Consider the following 22,951-nt stretch of genomic DNA (forward strand, 5'->3'; position numbering starts at 1 on the left):
TGAACGAAGCATGGTTGGAGCATGAAGGGCAGGGGGCAAGCAGCTCGCAGTGGAGTGGCCACGAAGGCGGGGATCAGCCAAGCAAGTTTGCATAGGTCCTTGGTGGGGTGTTTAGCCTTGACTGCAGGCCTGATGGAAAGTGGCGGAGGCATCAGGGACAGGGTGGGATGCTGCTTTCTCCCTCCTCTCTCCCTGAGGACTGCTTTAGCAGGTAGGGGCAAGGCGCAGCTATGCGGTGAAACTCCTGAGAGCCCAAGATACTTCCTCCAGGAGGGCTGAATGGTGGGGACTCTCACTCCCCACCTGCCACCAGGCCCCGCTCAGAGCCCCCAGATCACAGAAGGTGAACACCCTAGCCGGGGAGGCCGAGTGGGACAGGGCCGCCATGTTTGGCACAGATGGAATAAAATGTGCTAGGGTCAAGAGTTCCTATGCTGGGATTGTGGCTTTAGGGCCCTTGTTTCCATGTCTTTAAAACGACCGCATTGGACAAGAGGGTCCCCAAAGCTCCTTCCAGCCGTGTGGTGAAGATTCCAAGACCAGCCTTGAGGGTACATTGCCAAGGAGCTAGGCAAAGGGTCTTCAGTGAGACCACTGTCCTGCCATGGGAGAGCCAGGGGTCCCTCCTTTACAGTAAAGAAAATGACATGTCTACTCAGGTGCATGGACTGTCAGGTGGGAGGATCCAGGGCCCCTGGCTTCTGAAGTGACTTCAGACCAGAGGCAGCACATCACTTAGCATGGAGGGGCCCTCTAGGTCTCAATTCATTCATTCACTCTTGGTCCTTTGGTGACTGACAGCTTCCTCCTTCCCTTTCCTCTTCCCCACTCTGGTTTCTTTCTCTCAGGCCTTCCCTTGCTAGGCCTTCTCTGCGCCCCTGTGGTCACTGGGCACTGTCTGCAATGTGGAGAGGACCTGTGAACAGATATGATTTTGAATCAACATGATTGTACCAGTCAGCACTCTCCAGAGAAATAGAGCCAGTAGTGTGTGAGAGTGTGTATACAGAAAAATTTATTTTAAGAACTTGGCTCATGCAATTGTGGGGGCTGGCAAGTCCAAAATCTGTAGAGCAGGCCAGCAGGCTGGAAACTCAGGCAGTATTTGTATGTTAGTCTTGAGGCAGAAATACTTCTCTGGGAAACAGCATTTTTTTTTTTTTTTAATCCTAAGGCCTTCCCTTCAACTAATTGGATGAGGCCCACCCATATTATGGGAGGTTACTGCTTTACTTTATAAAGTAGATGTTAATCACATCTACAAAATACTTTTACAACAACATCTACCTGGTCTTTTTTTTTTTTTTTTTTCCTTCCAGTGCTGAGGATGGAATCCAGGGCCTTGCCCATGCTAGGCAAGCATTCTACCACTGTGCTACACCCCTACCGTTATGGCAACATCTAGATGAGTTTGACCAAACAACTGAGCACCACAGCTTAGCCACATAGAATTAACCATTACAGGCTGGGGATGTAGCTAAGCGGTAGAGTTCTTGCCCAATATGTGCAAGGCCCTGGATTCCATTCCCAGTAGCAAAAAATATTTTAACTTTCATAGTCATGTTCTTAGTCTGGGGAAGAGAGCCCTGACTTGCCCCCACTTCCTGGAGAGGCAGTGCCTGCACTAAACCCCAAAGGGGTAGGAAAATTCACCCAGAGCAAGGGAAGAAGTGTCGTCCTGGCCAAGGAGTCAGCCCGTGCAGAGGCCCACAGCAGGGAGTATCAGTGTGTGAGGTGCAGAGGGACCGCAGAGCCTGACTGGGGACAGCCTGGGGTAGCAGGCTGAAGCATGGGAACTTGGTCTTGCCAGCCGCAGGGCTGAGGGGCGCTTCTGGGCCAGAGCCCTTCCTTCCAGTCCTTGCCTCACCACCATCCCACTGTGGACCTCGGAGCAGCCTCTTCCCCAGCCTGGGCCTGTTTTCTTATCTTTTAAAAAGCATGGGGCTGAGCTGGGCATGGTGGTAAGTGCCTGTAAACCCAGTGGCTCAGGAGACTGAGGCGGGAGGATCGTAAGTTCAAGGGCAGCCTCAGCAACTTAGCAAGGCCCTATCTCAAAAAATAGAAAGGGCTGGGGCTCAGGCTCTCTGGTTGAGCACCCCTGGGCTCAATACCCAGAACCAAAAAAAACAAAAAAAAGCATGGGGCTGAGTGGGGCGAGGTGGTGGACGCCTGTATCCCAGCTACTTAGGAGGCTGAGGCAGGAGGATCACTCGGGCCTAGGAGTTTTGCGGCCAGCCTGGGCAACATAGCAAAACCTTGTCTCAAAAAAATAAATAAATAAATAAAATTAAAAATAAAGAAGAAGAAGAAGAAGGGGTTAGACACAGTGGTGAGCATCAGACACTGTGTGGTTGGGGGTTGGTGGCCCAGCCACTCTGACTCCTGGTGTCAGGCGTCAGCAAATCTGTCCACAAACAAAAGCGGAAGCTGAGACAGAGAGAGAATCCAATAAGGAAGAGACTCACACACTTCCCCTGGTCCCACTCCCCGCACCCTGTCCTGCTGCCCCAGCCCCCCTGGGCCTCTCTCTGCTGAGTCGGGCCTTGTGCACCCGGGCAGAAGTGAGGCTGTTGCAAGGAGCCCTGAGGTTTGCACAAGCCTCCCAGCTTTCTTTCAGCTTTCACTTCCTCTTCCTTTCTGGGGTTGTGTGCAGAGCTTACCTTTAAGTCTACAGTGAGGACAGCAAAGGAAACAAAGAGGGGGGGTTTCATGACCAGATGGAGTCCCAGGAGCGCTTTTACACCTTCTACACCCTGGAACTTCCGCTTCCCTTTCCTGGCCGCTCACTCTGGGTTCCCCTGTCTAATCCCAGGGGCCTGGGTTCCCAGGGGTACAAGGCCCAGAGCCACTCCACCCCTAGTAGTACAACTAATGACAGAAGCCAGAAAGGGAAGCCAGGGCCACAGCCCCAGGGCTGGAGCGCAGAGTGGTGAGAGCCCCCCCCCCCTAGAGATCTGCTGCCTCACTGTTGGCTGAGCTCACTCCTGGTCAGTCCTGGGGGGGTTGAGAGCTTTGTTTTGCTCCCTACTGTATACCTGACCCGGTACCTGGTAGATGTTCAATAAATGCGTGTTCAGGCAGTGGTTCTGATGTGGGAGTGGAGACTGCAGCTTCTTCTTTTTTTTTTTTTTTATAATTTATTTTTTAGTTGGACACCGTATCTTTATTTCTTTATTTATTTATTTTATGTAGTGCTGAGGATCAAACCCAGGGCCTCAAATGTGTTAGGCGAGCGCTCTACCACTGAGCTACAACCCCAGCACCAAGACTGCAGCTTCTGAGCGACCTGGCGATTCAAGGCCCAGGTGAAGGGGACCAGAGGAAAATCCTGGCCTCCTAGCTTAAGCCCTGCTCACTGCTGAGGTTGCATCTGGAAACAGGCACCCACTAGGCCCCCAGGAAATACTCATCAGCTTAAATCCATCACTGTCTATCCTCATAGAAGCCCCAGAGCACCCCTGTGTCTTCAGATGGTTCTTGAAATTTCCCTGGAGGTGGGAATTACAAATATCCAAATGTTCACCCAGTCCTGTTGGCTTGTCCTTCAAAATGGCTTTTGTTCCCCCAACCCTAAGTCAGACCAGGGTCTTAGGTGCCTGCCACCGTATGTGTCCTTGATCCTGCCCAAACCTCCCTGCTCTCAGGAAAGGTGTGTGAAAGGGGTCTCCACGAGGGAGTGTGAGATGAGCGGAGGTGCTGTCACATCTTAAGGAGAGGACCCTACGTGACAGGCAGCTAGGCCAGGGGTGGACACACCCTCCAGGTTCCAAGAAGGCTCTGTGCTCTTTTCATAGATGAGGAAACTGAGACTCTGAGGGGTCAGAGTCTTGCCTGGGGCTTGCCCGGGGTCACAGGATTTTTATTAGTGTTTACAGGAACCATAGTACAAGGAGAAAGGGCAAAGCAATAGATGAAGTCACAGTGAGACACTGGGGCCTCGGTCCCTATTGGGGTTGGAGAAGGTCTTCTGCTAGGACTCAGGAGGAGACTTTATTCCCTCCCCAAGAGCTGGCCTGGCCCTCTGGCTCCAGGGGGTGAGGCTGAGCCCTGGGAAATAGGGCAGCCTGGGCTTCCTGGGTCACCGCTGGCCCCTCCCCCTCCCTGCTTTTGTTTCTTTGCCTCCTTGGCCTCTTTCTCTCTCTCCCTCCTCCTCACTCAGGCTCCTCCGCTGCCCCCCTTTCCTGTCTCTTCATTTCTTCTCCCTCCCTCCCTCCCTCCCTCCTTTCCTCTTCCTCCTCCCTCCCTCTCCCTCTTATGGCTTCCCTTCCCCCACTCCCAGCACATCTACACTCAGGCAGCTACTGTATTTCTCCATCTCTCCGCCTTTAACATTTACTTTCTTCACACCCTGGGGACCAGGCTGAGCCGGGTCGGCTAATGGACACCCCCATCTCATTAGCCCAGGCTGTGGGAGAGCCCAGGCCTTCCCAGCTTCATTCTCTTGGACATGGTCAGGAGCTTTTGTTCTGAGTCCTCCCCACAAGTGGAGAGAGGCATTGCCCCCAGAAGGGAGGTGCCACCAGGAGGCCCTGGGCAGATGACACTGGCCTGTGGCTGAGTGGGACAGCAGTAGCTCACAGGTAGCATGGCATCTAGCAGGCTCTCCTACCCTGGGCAGCCCTGGACCAGGACACCAAGCAGAGGCCTGTGAGAAGGAACTAGCGGGAATGGGAAGAAGCCAACCAAAAGGCTGCCCAGGGGAGCAGGGGAGAAGGACAGTTTCTGCTGTTTCTGTGTGTGAGAAACATGCATGCAAAACGCAGGTCAATTAGATTCCCCGTCTTACTTCGCTTAGCCTCTGCCTCTACAGAGCCTATTCTGCATGCACACACACAGGCGTACAGCCTACATGGCAGGAGACTGGGCAGCATGGACACGTCCACTAAATCGGCACTTGCAGGGTAATGTGTGTCTGCTCAGGCGAGTGTCTGTCTAGTGTAAAAGAAGGATTGCTGGCCAGGTGGGCAGTAGCTCAACCAACTGGTAGACCTGGAGATCTGAGGAGGGGCTCTGGCTGCCCTCAGGCGGCCAGCCAGGAGGAGGATGAGGCTTCATGTTGCAGGTTTTCAAGTCTCACGCATGTGCTCCTGCTGGTTCTTAGTGACCCAGGGCAGCTCCTGAGAGCAGAGGAGGCCAAGCTCAGAGCCATGATGTGACCTCCCATGTTGCACAACTGTGGCATCAGAGATGGAGACCTGAGCCCATTAAGTCCAGCAGGGGGCCAGAGAGACCTGGGAACAGACTCTGCTCTGTCCTCACTGATGAGATATTCGTAAGAATGTTATTTCCACCAGGTGCGGTGGCATGAGCCGTAATCCCAATAGCTCTGGAGGCTGACAGGAGGATCATGAGTTCAAAGCCAGCAAAAGCAAGGCGCTAACCAACTCAGTGATTCCCTGTCTCTAAATAAAATAAAAATAGGGCTGGGGATGTGACTCGGTGGGCAAGTGCCAGGTTTCCCTAGCAAGCTGGGGGCGCTGATGCCTCCTGTCACCAAAACAACAACAACAACAAAAGCACACATGTCAGGCTTGGTTTATATCGGCAGTCCTGGGGCCAAAGAAGGGCCCCACTTTGAATGGTCATTTACATGATTCACAGTAGGAATCCCAAGCAGACCTGTACTCCACGTCCCTCAGGCAGGTACTGATTAACTCTGATGCTCTCTCATCCACCTCTAGAGTAAAAAAAGTGCTGGGGATGTAGCTCAGTGGTAGAGCACCCCTGGGTTCAATCCCCAGTGCAAAGGAAGGAAGGAAGCAAGAAAGGAAGGGAGGGGTCAGGACTTGCCCAAGGTAAACCTAGGCTTCATTATTTTTTAAATTTTATTTTGAGACAGGGTCTCACTAAGTTGCTCAGGGCCTCTCCAAGTTGCTGAGACTGGCTTTGAACCCGTGATCCTTGTGCCTCAGCCTCCCAGGCCACTAGGATTACAGACATGTACCACTGCGCCCAGTTAGGCTTCCCTATTGATGATCAGTTCCTCCTCTGCTGGCCCTGACTTTGGGGAAGTCTTAAAAAAAAAAACAAAAAAAAAAAACGCTGAGTGCATTGTTTGCTTGAAGTCACAGCAGATGTGAAGGCTGCTGGGTAACACGTCAGAGACGGGTCACTGTGACAGGAGGCATCAGTGCCCCCAGCTTGCTCAGGAAACCTGGCACTGGTGGGTGCCAGGTGTGGCAGCGGTAGAGACAGGAACCCTGCCTCATTCATCTTGTTCTCTCCAAGCACAAGCCTGACTCATAGCAGTAATTTACCAAATATTTGTTGCATAAATGAGTTCACAAGTTCTTAGTTCCTAGTGGTTGTCCTTAGAGTCACCAAAAATTTGCTGAGTTGGGGGCCTGAGATTGAGAGTATCTCTCAGCTCTGTGGCTTCTTTCAGGAAAGGCTTCCTCCAGAGATCTGGGCAGACAGAAAAATAGTGATTCTTTACATTGGGTTATACCTTTGCAATTAACTAAGTCCCTTCCCCAAGGTTATGACCTTCAGGCTCTCACACCTTTCTACCTTACTTTTTTTTATTTTTTTGGGGCGGGCAGTACTAGGGATTGAACCCAGGAGTGCTCTACCACTGAGTCAGCCCCCTGCCCTTTTTATTTGGGGACAGGGTCTTGCTAAACTGCCCAGGCTGGCTTCTAACTTGTGATCCTTCTGCCTCAGTCTCCCAGCTCACTGGGATTTCAGGTGTGCACCTTCGTGCTCAGCTTCACGCCATTTTTTAGGCAGGGAAACTGAGGTGCAGAAGTGGCTTTGCATAGTCACATGTAAGCAATAGAGACAGAACTTGATTCCTAGAAGAGTGATCCTTCTCTTCTAGGAGAGTTAGGCTCCCCAGACTGTTCCAGATGGACCCTGAGACCCCTACTTAAGATTTCTTCTGTCAGATCCCTTCCTTTAGAGCCGCACTCTAAGCTTAATAGTTGAATCTTTAGTGACTGCTTCAAGGAGGCTAAATTCCTGTCTGGGGTATTTTTAGCCTCAGGAAGGGGAAGCTCCACTGGGCCTGGGGGAAGGGCAGCACCAGGCCTGGGGCTAGTTTCCTGAGGAAGGGCTGTCTCTGGCAGGAGTGCTGCTCCCCTTCCTTTGGTGGCTGTGCCAGGTGTGAGCCAGGGCAGGGAACAGGGACACGAGTATCCAAAGTCCAGGAGGAGGTGCCACACAGCCACAGGCATGCTGCTTGGTGCACCATGGTTCTGGGGCAGAGGGCTGGGAGGGCCCCAGGTGCATCCTGAGGGACCCCTAGGAGGCTGCTGCAGCTCAGTGGGTTGGGGAAATGGAGCCCCTGTGGGGAACTAGTGTGCAAAGGTTGGGCTGCTGGGGAGCAGGTATATAGTGAGGCAGCTGGAGCCTGCAGAAGGAAGGAAGCACTGGCTTGGGTTTGTACCTGTGCAGGTGGGCACTTTGGCATTGTTTACAAGAACCTATTAGATCAGAGACCATCAACATGACCCTGGAAGCAAATTTAACATTCAAGTCAGACAGTGGGCTCAAGCATGTTCACCATCAGGGAGCCCTTCTTTCATCAGATCTAACATGCAACTCCAATGTATAAATCAGACAAAAGCTCTGTTTTCATCAGTATAAATTTAGATATTTAAATGTATCACATTTGGCTAATCAAGAAAAACAATGACCTGTGTGGTAGACACAGGCATTCAGTGCCAGTGTGGCTGTCAATCATTGAGACCAACCTCCGCACCCCATTTATTTTTATATGTTGTCTTGTTTTTGCCCTATGTGTACTAAAAAAATTCTCATTTATACATCCAAGCCATCACAAATGGTGACAGTTGTTTAACACCTCATAGTACAGTCTCAAGGTCTGTGCAAAATTAATTATCTTGGCAGCATGGCCAGTGGGGCTGTTGAGTGTGTTGGGATGTGGTACACGTTGAATTTGAGTAGGTGGATTTAAAAATATCAGGATCATTATTTTTAAAGTAGCAGAATAATAATAATAATTATTATTATTATTATTATTATTATAGCATTTAAAAATCAGATTTCTGAGAACTTTTTTTTTTCAGTACTGGGGATTGAACCCAAGAGCATTTTACCACTTAGCTATAACCTGTCCTTTATACTTATTTATTTTTATTTTAAGATAGGGTCTCTTGCTAAGTTACTTAGGCTAGCCTTCAATTTGTGATCCTCCTGCCTTAACCTCCAGAGTGGCTGGGATTGTAGGCATGCACCACCATACCCAGCTTTTGAGAATTTACTGAAGGACCTGCAGGGCAGTTAGAGTACTACTGAGGAAATCTAACCTCCCTGTTTTACAGATGGGAAGACCAAGGTCAATGAGGGGGCTGACCTTACCCAGAAGCCCACAGAGAGATGGAGGTGATGGTTAGATACAGAGGGTATCACCTTTCCCCATAATTACAAGTATGTCCTCTTCCCAAGACATGAGTAGAAAGATGTCAGGGCCAGACACACCCAAATCAACCAAGCCCTTGTCCATTCTGAGTCTGTCTGTGAAGCACTGAACCAGGGTACTAACACACCCCTCTCTTCCCACAGCAATGCCCTCCTAGCCAGCTGCCGGGGATGGAGGGCTTCATGGACTCAGGGACACAGACTGATGCCGTGGTGGTGCTGTCCTTGGCTCAGGCTGCTGTACTGGGCCTGGTCTCAGAAAATGAGCTCTTTGGAGCCACCATAAGCGCCGAGGCCTTCTATCCGGACCTGGGACCAGATCTGTCTGGGGCGGCTATAGGGGAGCCTGGGCCACCAGGACCCGATGTCTACCAGCTGGCCTGCAACGGCAGGGCCCTGGAAGAGCCCGCAGAGGAGGAGGTGCTGGAGGTGGAGACAGCCTTTGAGAAGCACACACGTCGGAAGACACGGCCCCCTGTGCGGCTGGTGCCCAAGGTCAAGTTTGAGAAGGTGGAGGAGGAAGAGGAGCAGGAGGTCTATGAGGTTTCCGTGCCTGGTGACGACAAAGATGCAGGCCCAGCAGAGGCCCCTGCTGAGGTGGCCGGTGGCGGCTGCGAAGCCCTGGTGCAGAGCAGCGCCGTCAAGATGATCGACCTCAGCGCCTTCAGCCGCAAACCCCGGACGCTCCGGCACCTGCCAAGAACTCCGAGGCCGGAGCTGGATGTGACCCCGTATAACCCTCACTTCCCCGACCCGGCCCGAGACGGCTTCCCCGAGCCCAGCATGGCGCTGCCTGGGCCAGAGGCCTTACCCGCCGAGTGTGGGTTCGAGCCGCCCCATCTGGCCCCCCTGAGCGACCCCGAAGCCCCCACCATGGCATCCCCGGAGCCTGTCAAGCCAGAGCAGGGCTTCGTGTGGCAGGAGGCCGGCGAGTTTGAGGCCGACGCGGCAGGCTCAACAGTGGAGCGCCACAAGAAGGCCCAGCTGGATCGGCTGGACATCAACGTGCAGATCGACGACTCCTACCTGGTGGAGGCAGGCGACCGCCAGAAGCGCTGGCAGTGCCGCATGTGCGAGAAGTCCTACACGTCCAAGTACAACCTGGTGACGCACATCCTGGGCCACAACGGCATCAAGCCGCACTCGTGCCCGCACTGCAGCAAGCTCTTCAAGCAGCCCAGCCACCTGCAGACGCACCTGCTGACGCACCAGGGCACGCGGCCGCACAAGTGCCAGGTGTGCCACAAGGCCTTCACGCAGACCAGCCACCTCAAGCGCCACATGCTGCTGCACTCCGAGGTCAAGCCCTACAGCTGCCACTTCTGCGGCCGTGGCTTTGCCTACCCCAGCGAGCTCAAGGCCCACGAAGTGAAACATGAGAGCGGCCGCTGCCATGTCTGCGTGGAATGCGGCCTGGACTTCTCCACCCTGACCCAGCTCAAGCGCCACCTGGCCTCCCACCAGGGCCCCACCCTCTACCAGTGCCTCGAGTGTGACAAGTCCTTCCACTACCGCAGCCAGCTGCAGAATCACATGCTGAAGCACCAGAACGTGCGGCCCTTTGTGTGCACCGAGTGCGGCATGGAGTTCAGCCAGATCCACCACCTCAAGCAGCACTCGCTCACCCACAAGGTGAGCCTGCCTGTCCCACTTGGCCCTCCGCCTGTTTTTTTTATTTGTTTATTTATTTGTCTATCTGCGATTTATTTATTTATTTATTTATTTATTTATTTATTTATTTATTTATTTATTTATTTGGTTCTAGAGATTGAACCCAGGGGCACTTTACCACTGAGCTACATCCCCAGTCCTTTCTATTTTTTATTTTGAGACAGGGCCTCCCTAAGTTACCCAAACTGGCCTTAAACTTGTGAACCTCCTGCCTCAGCCTCCCAAGTCACTCAAGATTGTAGGCATGCACCACTGTGCCTGACACTCCTATCACTTATTCATTCAGGACTTCTCAATGTTCTGGTTGAGACAATTTAGGTGCAACTCAGGTGAACATTTCTTATTTTTGTATTTATAAATTTCTCTTGATAGGATTGGGGATGTAGCTCAGTGATAGAGAGCATTTGCCTAACATGTATGAAACTCTGGGCCATGAAAGGGAAAAAAGAAAGGAAGGAAGGAAGGGGAAAGGGAGAGAGGGAGAGAGGTGGGGAAAGAAAAGGAAGGAAGGAAAGAAAGAAAGATTTATCTTGATGGGTATTAAAGAAAAATACAATTGAAATTAGTTTTTAGTTTAGTGTTTTGTTTTGTTTTGTTTTTTCAGTGCTAGGAATTGAATCCAGGGCCTCGTACATGCTAGGCAAATGCTCTACCACTGAGCTATATCCCTGGTCCTGAAATTATTTTTTTAAATAATAAAACTTGGCCAGGAGTGGTGGTGTGCCTCCGTAATCCCAGCAACTTGGGAGGCTGAAGCAGGAGGATCAAAAGTTCAAGGCCAGCCTGGACAATGTAGCAAAACCCTGTTTCAAATTAAAAAAAAAAAAAAAAAAAAAAGTGCTGAAGGTGTAGTTTAGTGGTACAGGGCCCTGGGTTTAATCCTAATATCTTGGGGGCGAAAAAAAGGAAAACTTATTTTTTTAAAAAAAGGTGGAGGATTGGAAAGAAAAGTTTAGGGAACACCAGCAGAACCCAAAGAACACAGTGTGGGAATCACAAAAGTAGCCTAACCTTCCTGACTTCTAATGGGAGAACTAAGGCCTGAAAGAGGCCAGGACATCACAGGGAGACGGGCACAACAGCATCCTCTGCTGCTTGTTGTTTGTTACAAAAGTATGTCAAAACCCATGATTTCCTTTTAGGAATAGGCCAGATAGACTTGATTATAAAAGGAGAATGGATGTAAAGGAAACTTTTATTATGGAAAAGTACAGGTGGTTCTAGAATATATCTACACTAGGCAAAGTGGTTTGAGAAGGTGGAAGACCGAGCAGCCCTGTTCTGACTTACCATGTCTCTAGACCCCAACCTTGACCTTCCCTCCGTTTTCCTGCCTTCAGGCCACCAGTACCCCTACCTTTCAACCACATCATTTTCACCAAGAGGCCTCACATCCAGGCAAATGGAATGAAGCCTCTCTCTCAGGTCCCATGGTCCTGCTGTAGTATTTGGCTGACCTGTGGTTTCCACCAAAATCCAGCAATTTAACCCTCTGAAGCTGAATGTGTATGGAGCTTATTCTCTCCCTAAATAGCGGCTTGTAGTGATAATCCAGGTCAAACTTGGGACCTTCCCTGTCAGTGGACACTGAGTGGAAGGAAAAAATAGCCTGCCAGGCTAAGAATCCAGGCTTCTCCAACCCTGGGAAATTTCTCTGCTAGTGCAGGCTATGTTCTGTTACTGGGGCTCCTCCAGCCAGTTGGTAGTAACTACCTGAAGTGTAATGTAAAAGAGTCTGAAACTAAATCTGGGCTTGAAGATAAAATCATGATTGATTGTTAATGTCTGCAAGGGAGAGAGTGGAAGGTGATGGTACATATGCTGTATTTGCCATCTTTCTCATCTAGTGGAGGACTTCAAAATCCCTACAAATCCTCAAAGTTAAAAAAAATAATAATACTATGAAGAAAAGCTGGAAGAAAAACTGAAAGCCTGATTCAAAACATCCCTATCACCTGAATTTTTGTTCAATGTGCACAATATGTGCTTACAAACTCCTGAGTGGCAGGGCCCCCTGGTGGTCACACACACCTATAGTTTCTCAAAAGGGACACAGCCATACCCCTCCCTGGCTGTAAGAAAACAAGATGAAGGGCCATTATTATTTTTTTTCTTCCTGATACTGGGGATTAAACCTAGAGGTGTTCTACCACTGAGCTATATCCCGCCCCCAAGCTCTTTTTATCTTTTGAGACAGCAGAGTCTCATTATGTTGCCCCAGCTGGCCTAGAACTTATGATCCTTCTGCCTCAGCCTCATGAGTAGCTGGGTTTACAGGTATGCACAACCAGACCATTAAATTGTAATACATGCCCTGGGTCAGATCCCCAGCACCAAAAAAAAAAAAAAAAAAAAAAAAAATTATAGTACAAAACTTCGTAACAGATAAATAGTTGGAATGGCAGCTGTGACATTGAGTTCCCCCTAAATTACCTACTCAGCAAAGACAGAACAGCTCTAAACATTCAACCTAACATTCCTCTACAGACCATAGATCATAGCCCCCGTGTGCCCAGCACCCTCCCTGCTCTGAGAGTCACCCTCTGGGGAAGCATGACTGTTAGTCCAAATAAAACGGTTCTCCCTAGAGTCTATGAATCCTAGGGCTGAGTGTCCCAAAACCCATCAGTGATAAATCACCTGGGGACTTGACAAGAATAAAATATCCTGTGGGTGTGGAGGCCCACACGTATAATCCCAGTGACTCAGGAGGCTGAGACAGGAGGACCAAAAAAAAGTTCAAGGCCAGCCTCAGCAGTTTAGCAAGGCCCTGAGCAATTTAATGAAACCCTGTTCCAAAATAAAAAAGGACTGGGGATGTGGCTCAATGGTTAAGTGCCCCTGGGTTCAATCTCTAGCACCAAAAACAAATAAATAAATAAAAATTCCTGGGCTACCCCAATCCCAAGATTAGATTCTCCAGGCAGGGAAGGGCTCAGGAGGCTGGAAATTGGTGGCTTTTTTCTCCAGAAAGGTCTAGAAAAAACAGTCAAGTGTCAGTGGATGACCTCTGAGGTTTTTAGAATTGAAAATTCTATGCAAACCTGAGTGCTTATCGTTTTTCCAGGGAGCGCATAGCTTTAATCATTTTCTCAAAGGGGTCTGTGAACCAAAAAGACCACCAGGGGACAGCACTGAGCAGAGCAGCACAGTCCATGACACCAGGCCACATCCTCTTGACCACTGACGTCTAGTGGCATACTGCCTCCAGGTGCCTGGGAAACAGTCCCCGAGTGAGTGAGTGAATGAACACACATTTGCCTCCACACACTGGTACAGACGTAGCTATGCACCTGCTACGGGCAGGAGGCTGCAGGAGTGTGGATAAGGAGCAGGGCACAGCCTATTTCTGCCTTTTACTGGAAGGTTTCCTGGAGGAAGTGGCCCTGCCCTGTCATTCTTCTCATGATTTCAAGTAAAAGGCACCTGTTCAGAATACCTCCCAGAAAGAGCCGTTTCCCAGAACCCATGCCTATGTAATGCTGTGGCCCTGAAACCTATCCCCATACCCAGGATCGCTTCCAGTAAATCATACCTGACCATTGCTCCTACCCCCTCGCAGGGCGTGAAGGAGTTCAAGTGCGAGGTGTGTGGCCGGGAGTTCACACTGCAGGCGAACATGAAGCGGCACATGCTGATCCACACCAGCGTCCGGCCCTACCAGTGCCACATCTGCTTCAAGACCTTTGTGCAGAAGCAGACCCTCAAGACCCACATGATTGTACACTCACCCGTGAAGCCATTCAAGTGCAAGGTACTGGGACCTTCCACAGTGGCCGGGGTCCACTGGCTGCAGCACTGTGGCCCACCTGCAGCCAGCCCGGCCAGCACAAGCAAGGGGAGCCCCAGCTGGGGAAAGCCTTGCCCGGGCTCTGGAGGCTGGGGTGGGCACTGGGGGTCAGATGCCGCTCAGGTTGTATATCTGGAGAGCGGGGGAGAGGGGGAAGGTCCCTGGGCCCAGATCTGGGACTCTAACGCAGATCTAACCCTTCAGCTTAGAAAGAGTGGTCCCCACAGGAACAGGGACCAGCAGGAGTGACATTTCTCTGCCTCTTAGGCCTCCGTAGCCACATGGGAAAGGACCGATGGAGCACTGGCTGTAGTGAATAGGGAACTCCCTCAGCTGTGGAGGAGGAGTGGGCTGCGGGTCCGGGCAGGTGGGCTCCCTGCAGGCTGACGGCACCAGCGTGGTGTTTTCCAGGTGTGCGGGAAGTCCTTCAACCGCATGTACAACCTGCTGGGCCACATGCACCTGCACGCTGGCAGCAAGCCCTTCAAGTGCCCCTACTGCTCCAGCAAGTTCAACCTCAAGGGCAACCTGAGCCGGCACATGAAGGTCAAGCATGGCGTCATGGACATCGGCCTGGACAGCCAAGGTGGGTGGGCTGTGCGCAATGGACAGAGCAGGAATGACACCAGCATGGCGCACTCGGGAGCCTCCTGTCCAGTTAGGGGAGCAGGGAGGCTGACCAAGGCTGAGGCCTCAGTGGGGTGGGCTCAGGTCTGGAGGGGGGGGGACCCTGGAGGGCCATCATGGCGATAATGATGGGATATTTATGTCTTCTTCCAAGGACTTAAATGGGCTCAAAACAATAATAATAATAAAAATAATCACTTACATTGATTGATTGCTGTGTAACTCGTGATCCTCGAAGTGAGGCTGACTCTGTTATTATCCCCGTTATAAAGATGCAGAAGCAGAAGGGCAGAGAAGTTAAGGAACTCCCTCCCGCAAGACCACAACACCATAGGGGTGGGAGATGCTCTATCTCATTACCATGAGATGACATCTAAAATAAGTGGTGGGGCTGCATGTGATAGCGGTGCACTCCTGTGATCCCATCAGCTCAGGAGGCCGAGGCAAGAGGATCACAAGTTCAGGATCAGCCTGAGCAACTTAGCGAGACTACTTTGAGAATAAAGTAAAAAGAGGTAGGAATATAGCTTACTAGTAGAGTGTGTCCTGGGTTCAAATCCCAGAACTGAAAACAATAATGATATAAGTGGATGTGAAAGAAATAACAAAGGGGAGAAAACGGTTAACTAGAAAAATAAGGGAGCCGGGCATAGGGGCACACTTCAGTAATCCCAGTGATACAGGAGGCTGAGGCAGGAGGATCACAATTTCCACACAGCCTCAAGAGACTTAGCGAGACCCTTAGCAACTTAGCAAGACCCTGTCTCAAAATAGAAAGGGTTGGGATGTGCCTTAGTAGTTAAGCACCTCAGGATTCAACCCTTGGTACCAGTAAATAAATAAATAATAAGGAAGGGCACAGTGAGGTCACAACTTTAAGTGCACTATGGGAGATCTTATAGGCATTCAGAGAATGCTGGGCTTCCGAGCAGCCAAGGCAAAGAGTGGTCACAGTCCTCTCAGTGCCTGCCAAAGAGAATGTAACCTACAAACTCAGGAAACAGATGATCCTGCCATTAAAATCTGAGAGAAGTTTCCAGAGAGGAGCCTACATTTCAGCAGTTGCCAGAAGTTTCAGAAACTGTTATGAAACACCCTCAAGTGTTAACAATAGCCTCTCCCTTTAGCACTGGTTAGTAGTAAAAACACTTCTGTGAGGCCACAGTGCTGACCATTAGTCTCTCTGGGTTCACTGTGGATAGGGTGGCTTCAAAAATTCAGAATGAAGAAGCCTAAGGCACTTCATGAAGGCTCTTCCTACAGTTTGAGCTTTCCCTGGGGCTCCTGCTGAGGCAAACTAGCCAGCATATGCCTGGGCAGTAGCCAGGTGAGTTAACTTACCCTGAGGGGTTATTCACCTAGAAATGGCTGCAGTAACTCTGACCTTGGTTTGTGAACCACTGACCAGTGAATATGACCTGGGATTTCTGGCAGAAACAGGTGACTCCCTGGGATTGTTTTTCAGTAGTCCAGTAAGACTGCTTCCACTAGGTGATAATGAAACCTTTGGCTATTGGTTTTGTGATGCTCTGGGGAAGCATGACTGAAAAGCAAAGCTTTCCACATGCTAGGCGAGAGCTGTGTCACTGAGTCCTGTCCCCAGCCCATTGCTGTGCTCGCTGTAGCCCTTCGCTACTCAGAAAGTCAGCATCAGCATTGCTCAGGATCTCAGTGGAAATGTAGACCCTTGGCCCCACCCCAGACCTGCACAGTCAGAATCTGCCTTTCAAAAAGGCCTCTAGGTGATTTGTTGCACAGCGAAGTTGAGAAGCACTTAAGTCATGTAATGCTTCCGAATCTTCCCCAGAGCATGTTGAAACAAATTGCTGGGCCCCACCCCCACAGTGTGTGATTAGGGAGGTCTGGGGTGGCAGTCAGAAAATGTGCATTTCCAACAAGTTTCCAGGTCTTACTGAAGCTGCTGGTTAGGAATCTCATTTTGAGAACTTTTGATCTAGACCCTACAGAAATGGTTCTGAAATGGGCTGTTCACTAGAAGTCACCTGAGGAGCTTTAAAAATGCAAATGCCTGAATCTAGACCCTACAGATTCTGGACTGTGGCTTATGATCAGGGTGTTTTGTTGTTGTTGGGCACTGGAGATTGAACTCCCCCCCCCCAGCCCCCGCCGCCATTACTCTACCACAGAGCCACATCCCCAGCCCTTTATATTTTTCATTTTGAGACAGGGTCTCGCTAAGTTGCTTAAGGCCTTGTTAAATTGCTAAGGTTGGCCTGAAGTTTGTAATCCTCCTGCTTCAGCCTCCAGTCTCTGGGATTACAGGTGTCCACTACTGCACCCAGCATGATCAGAATATTTTAAAACACTTTGGGTGGCTCCTTAGCCAGTACACTTTGAGCTCCTGTAGTGGAACTCCCACAAGAAGGGCCCAGAGCCAACTTTGCCCTTATAGAAATAACTGGGGCCAGCCAGGCGGGGTGGTGGACACCTGTAATCCCACTCAGGATCCTGAAGCAAGAGGATCACAAGTTCAAGGCCAGGCTCAGCAATTCAGCAAGCCCTAAGCCATTTAGCAAGACTCTGTCTCAAAATGAAAACTAAAAAGGGCTGGGGATGTAGCTGTGTGGTAGAGCACATCTGGGCTCAACCCCCAATACTGGGAAGAAACAGAGAACAAACTGGGCCATGAAAAGACTATCCCTGCCCACAGCAGGGTGGTTAAGGGGCAAGCTCCTGTGCGGTCAGTAGCTAGGGAGGCTTTGGCCGCCTGCTTCTCACATACAGCCTGGGTCTGAGAAGCCCAGACTTGATGCTGCATAGAAGGCAGCCTGTGTTTTAGGTGGGATCACCCATAAACTACATGAATGTTATTTGGGAGGTGGAATAATGTCCTTGTTAAAATGCTGGACTGTATGCCAGGGGCAGTGTGGCCCATGACAATAATCCCCACAGTTCAGGAGCCTGAGGCAGGAGGACCGCAAGTTTGAGGCCAGCCTCAACACCTTAGCAAGGCCCTAAATGAAAAATAAAAAGTAGCTCTGGATTGAATCCCCAGTACCCACAACACCCACAAAAAAAAAAAAAAAAAAAAAAAGAGAAAAAGCTAAACTATTCCCTGGGACCAGATAGGAACAATAGACTCCATAAAGTAGGGATGTTATATAGTTTCCCAGGATTCTTTATTGTATGAGGATGTGGTGCTGGGGTTGGAGGAGGAAACAGCCTAGAACCTGTTAAGAGTTGTGACCCTTCGCATTATTTTATAAGGTCAGGAAGACTCACAGTGTTTCTGATGCTCTGGGAACAAATAACAGATGCCCATGCAGACTAACTTAAACAAGAAGGGGGGAATCAAGAAACCAAGTCTAGGCCATCTTCATAGATGGGGAGATTCTTTTTTTTTTTCTTTTTTAATACTTATTTATTAGTTTTCAGCGGACACAACATCTTTGTTGGTATGTGGTGCTGAGGATTGAACCCAGGCCGCACGCATGCCAGGCGAGCACACTACCGCTTGAGCCACATCCCAGCCCCCATGGGAGATTCTTAACAGTGACATTGGGGATAGACTCCTATCATCTGTCCACAGTATTACCTGTGATTTTTTTTTCCTCATGGTTACAAGATGGCTGCCAGTGGCCATGAAAGAACTGATCTTCCTTGCTCTCATCCAGTGGAAGAATGAGCACCTGCTCCCCTTAGCTCCTTGAAACCAGTGTGAATATTCTAAGGACTTACTAGCAGATATTTCCTCATGACCCACTGACCAGAATTAGCTCACATGCCAATTCTTGAGCCATTCATTAGCAGGAGGTGGGATTACTCTTAGACTAGTGGTTCTCAATTGGGGGTGAATTTGCCTCCCAGGTAATATTTGGCCCCTGGAGAAATTTGGGTTGTCACACTGGCACCACACCACTGGCATCTAGAGGGCAGAGGCCATCCTGCAATGCCCTGGGCAGCTCCACAAAACAAAGAACTATGGCCCACGATGTCAATGGTGCCAAGGTGACGACTCCTGCCTTGGCCTAGTCAGAGCTGTCCCCCACAAGCTGAGGCTGACCCCCCCAACACAAACCACATCTCCCCAATGGACAGGGCAGAATACACTTAGGGGTTAAGCCATAGTCCTTCCAGCCAGGCTCTGGGGCCACCTGATCACACCTTGGGCCACCCTCTGTGGAGTAATCTGTCTGGCTTTTGTTACAACAGAAAGAGCTTTATAAGATTCCAATTTGATAAAATCACGAGGCCTCTCAGCATTTCTGTCTCCCACAAAGCCTTGTTAACCTACCTTGGGTGTGTCTTTGTCCTTGGAGAGCCAGTCTCAAGGATACCACCGGGTACAACTGGCAAGAGGTCAGAGGACAAACTGCTCTCTCCGGTGATTTGAGGCAGAACAGCATAGCAGTTCAAAACAACAGTACTTGCTGGGTGACCTCTGGCAAGCTGATTAACCTCTCTGAACCTCAGCCTTTGGATCTGCCAGCTGAGGTTGCTGTGATCATTGGATGAGATGTGTGAAGTGCCTGGTGTGCAGTAGGTGCTAAATGAGCGGCATTGCAGAGACATGATAAACTATAGCAGGTTTTCTTGCAGCAAAGTGACCAAGGAGAAACACTGAGGATGGAGAAGGACTTGAAGACTTAGAAAGGGCAATGGAAGCATGAAGAAGTTCAAGGCCAGGCCTGGGTCTCTGCCTGAGCCACTTCACTGTTAGCATCCACCCCTGTATACACAGCATTAGGGACCCGAGGAACCTGGGGCTCCCCAGGATGGGAGGGCCAAGAGGTAGCTGGGAACCCATGGAAGCAGTCACTAGGAAATGGGGTGACCAGCTCCCCCCACAAGGACCCCCAGGCCTAACTGCACCCCTCTCTTGCAGACCCCATGATGGAGCTGGCAGGCACTGACCCCTCTGAGCTCGATAGCCAGCAGGAGATGGAGGACTTTGAGGAGAGCGCCTACACTTACGCCAGTGTGGACAGCGGTGCCGAGGCCAGCGCCCTCACCGAGCAGGCCATGAAGGAGATGGCCTACTACAACGTGCTATAGCGGGAGCCGGGCCACCCAGCACAGGGGAGGAGGCCTCGGGGAGTGGGGGTGAGACCCGGGTGCTGCAGGCCACGCCTCCTGCAGTCAGAAACAAGCTACTGCCCCACTGTCCCCAGTCCTCCCTCCCCGTCATTTGCACCACTAGGGACCTTTACAGACCAAATGGAGACTGTACTACTGGCCTTGCTGGGAGCCAGTTGCGGGCCCAGGCATCCCTGCAAGGAAAGAGTAACCAGGAGGCCTCCTCCGCGTCTCTGGCCTGCTGCTGTGGGCAGGAGGGAGAAGGGCGCAGGCTGGCAGGGTGTCTCAGGCCACCTCGGGCCCAGCAGAACTCTCCACAGGTCCAGGACTGCAGGAAGAGATCCCGTGAGCCAGGCCTGTTTCTTTCCTGGACCAACTCCTGCCTCTAGGGATGCCTGAGCTCCTCCCCCACTGGTCAGCACGGCCCACCCCACCTGCCCAGGCCAGAAGTCCCCTTCCCCGTCTTGTCACCAGACAGCCAGGCAGGGCACTCTGCCTTCTACCTCCTTGTTGTGCGTGTGGCCCTGGCCTGCAGGAAAGCCAGAGGAGCCCAGCCCTCAGCTAGTGCCCTCCCAGATGGCCCCCAGAAGACCCCTGTCCTACAGCCCTGTTTGGAAGTGAGTGCCCCTGAAGTGAATCGTGACAAATATCATCCATTCTGTCCTGGGCTAGGGCACCACATCAGGGTCCCCCACCAAACAAAATATAGACACACCTGTGTCAGGTACACTCTAACAAAGACACAGAGGATGGGCAGGGTGAAGACTTCACTGGGGACCAAGAGGGACTGTCCTCAAGGGAGGCCAAGGGCCACCTGTGGGAGAAGGAGACTAAAGTAGTTTCTTATGAACAGGTGTGCATTTTGAAGGTGGGGTTAGCCAAGAGTCCTCAGGCTCCTAGGAAAGAGTAACATATTTAAAAAGGAAAAGGAAGACCATAGAGGGAGATTTTTTTTTTTTTTTTTTTTTTTTTACTAAATGGGGGTATTTTGAAGGTAATTTATTATTATTATTTTTTTTTCTTTCCAACTCTGTGTCACCTGTTCTTTTTTCAAGGAGAAGCATTCTTTTTCCAAATGTAAGCTTTGCGTGCTGTGCGTGCTTCATGCCTCCCCAACCCAGAGCAGCCCGGCTGGGCTGGACCTGGGCTCAGTGGGGACTGATGCTCTGGCCCAGAAGGTGCAGCTGCTGGCAGGGAGCCTCAGCAGGCCAGGTGGGAGACAGAGCAGGCAGAGGCCGGGCAGCCCTCCAACCTGCCCAACCCCTCCTGCTGGCGACAGCTTTAGGCCATGCACAGTGGCCAGGGCTGCTGACTCTGCTTAGCCAGCAGCCCCCTCCCTAGCCCACCTGCTTTCATCCCCTGTGCCCACACCAGCTCCTGTCCCCAAACAGAAGCCCACAGACCCAGGGCGGTGAAATAGCACATTCAGGAACTCTAGGGCACCCAGATTCCCACCCACTCACCTCCTGAGGCCTCAGGTGGGAAGGGACAGGCAGGGCTGTCCCTGGAGGCACAGGTGAAGCCAGGAGGGGGGACAGCTGGACTGGGGAGACCAGTTGAAATGCAGCTACCCCCAAGGCTGTTTCCCTAAGTGAAGGACCAAGCCAGGCCTCAGGGTGACAGATCAGGTGGGGTTGGGGGTGGACACACAGTGGCCCCAGTGTGGCTCCCCAGGCCCCAAGGCCCCCAGCCTCCCAGGTGCCCGCCATGATGACCCTCAGGTGGCAGTGACTGTGGTGTCACTGTACAAGACATTTTCTCCTGCTGAGCAGAAGGTATCGCCCCTGCAAACTACCTCTTCCCACAATGTCTTTCTCCCCTGGTACCAAAAAGAACCCTGTACCTCCTCCTCCCTCCCGCCAGCGCAGCGCCCTTGGTCTTGGAAACCGAAGGGAGAAGGTCTGGCCTGGTGTGGGGGCTCTGCGCTCTCCCCGGCCGATGTCAGCACTGGCCCTCCACGAGGTCCCATACTTGAACGCCCCTGCCCTGTGCCTTGTACCTGGGCAAAGTGAAGAGGAGCACAACTCGGTGGAGCTGGGGTGGCCTTGCAAGGCTCTGTCCTCACCCCTCCCCAACCTTCTCAGAAGGGGCCTGCAGCCTCCTGGTGACTCAAACTCCCGGACAAATTCCATTCTAACTTATTTTGATGTGTATACAAACCAACTGTTTAGAGAGTCCACTTGTGCAAAGCCCTACTGTGATTTTATGTTCCTGTTTAAAGAGAGGTTTACTTAGCAATAATTATAAATAAACAAATATTCTTTAGCAAGGTGATATAAGTGCTTCTTTCCACAGATTTTGGGGATGTCCCACATAGCAGAGCAAGCATCACTCTCCAAGGGCTGGAGGGGGCTGGAACTGTCCTCTATACTAGAATGGCCACCTGCAGTGTCAGGTGCCTGCAGCAAACTGCACCAAGAGCAAAAGAAAGGGGGGCAGGCCAGGGCCCCAGAAGTCCCACCACTTGCAGAGAAAAGCTGTTCCACCTCCCTGTGCACCCCTCACACCCCGGGACAGAAGCCAGTTTATGATGCCAGGCTGGACTTCGGAAGCTGCCTTCTTGGGAAATGCCAGCCCTTGGCTGAAGACAGTGCTTTCTCTTGAGTCGGGCCTGCCAGAGCCAGCACTGCAGCTTCTCTTCCTATAAGGCTGGGGATCTGAGGGGACTGGTGAGGAAGAAGAGGGGTGCATAGAGACACTGAGGCATCAAGAGCAATGGTTCACAGCCATGGGGAGTCAGAGGTCCCACCAATACTCAGGAAGTGGAATTTGGTATCTCTGGGGGATTGGTTCCAGGGTCCCCGACTCCTGTGGATACCAAAATCCAAAGAGTCTCAGGTCCCTTACGTAACAGAATCTATTCACCTCCTCTCATATACTTTTAATTTTTCAGTACCGGGGATTGAACCCAGAGGTGTTAAACCACTGAGCCACATCCCCAAAACTCTTTGTTTGGTTTTTTGTTTGTTTTTATTTTGAGACAAGATCTCACTAGAATTGCTTAAGTCATCACTAAGTTTCTGCGGCTGGCTTGAACTCAAAATCCTCCTGTCTCAGCCTCCCAAGAGGCTGGGATTACAAGTGTGGGCTACCACTCCCGGCATCCTCTCACATACTTTACATCATCTCTAGATTTCTTGTAATACCTAAGACAATGTATTTAAGAATTGTCATAAACCAGGTGCGTAGTAGGCCTGTAATCCCAGCTACTCAGGAGGCTGAGGCAAGAGGATCAAGTTCAAGGGCTGGGGGCTTAGCTCAGTGGTAGAGTATTTGCCTAGCATTTGTAAAGCACTGGGGTCAATCCCCAGTGCCAGAAAAAGAGAGTTGTCATATTGTATCATTTAGGGAATAATGACAAGGTGGGAAAGTCCTACACATGTTCAGAACATATGCAATTATTTTTCCCAAATATTTTTAATCCAAGAATGGTTAAATCCACAG

General features: G+C 51.0%; 1 protein-coding gene across 1 annotated transcript in view; it reads left to right on the forward strand.

Moving 5' to 3' along the window:
• The window catches only part of ZNF710 (zinc finger protein 710), a 51,597-nt gene extending 28,850 nt beyond the window's left edge, over positions 1-22,747 (forward strand). The window contains exons 2-5 of the mRNA XM_081292794.1: positions 8,527-10,014; positions 13,616-13,807; positions 14,255-14,429; positions 19,317-22,747. Of these exons, the coding sequence (XP_081148920.1) occupies positions 8,554-10,014; positions 13,616-13,807; positions 14,255-14,429; positions 19,317-19,486 (1,998 nt within the window). The 5' untranslated portion in view covers positions 8,527-8,553 and the 3' untranslated portion in view covers positions 19,487-22,747. The remainder of the gene's footprint in view (positions 1-8,526; positions 10,015-13,615; positions 13,808-14,254; positions 14,430-19,316) is intronic.
• The last annotated feature ends 204 nt before the right edge of the window (positions 22,748-22,951 follow it).

The sequence above is a fragment of the Spermophilus citellus genome, assembly GCF_964194105.1.
Source record: "Spermophilus citellus genome assembly, chromosome: 4".
Classification (NCBI taxonomy): Eukaryota; Metazoa; Chordata; class Mammalia; order Rodentia; family Sciuridae; genus Spermophilus; species Spermophilus citellus.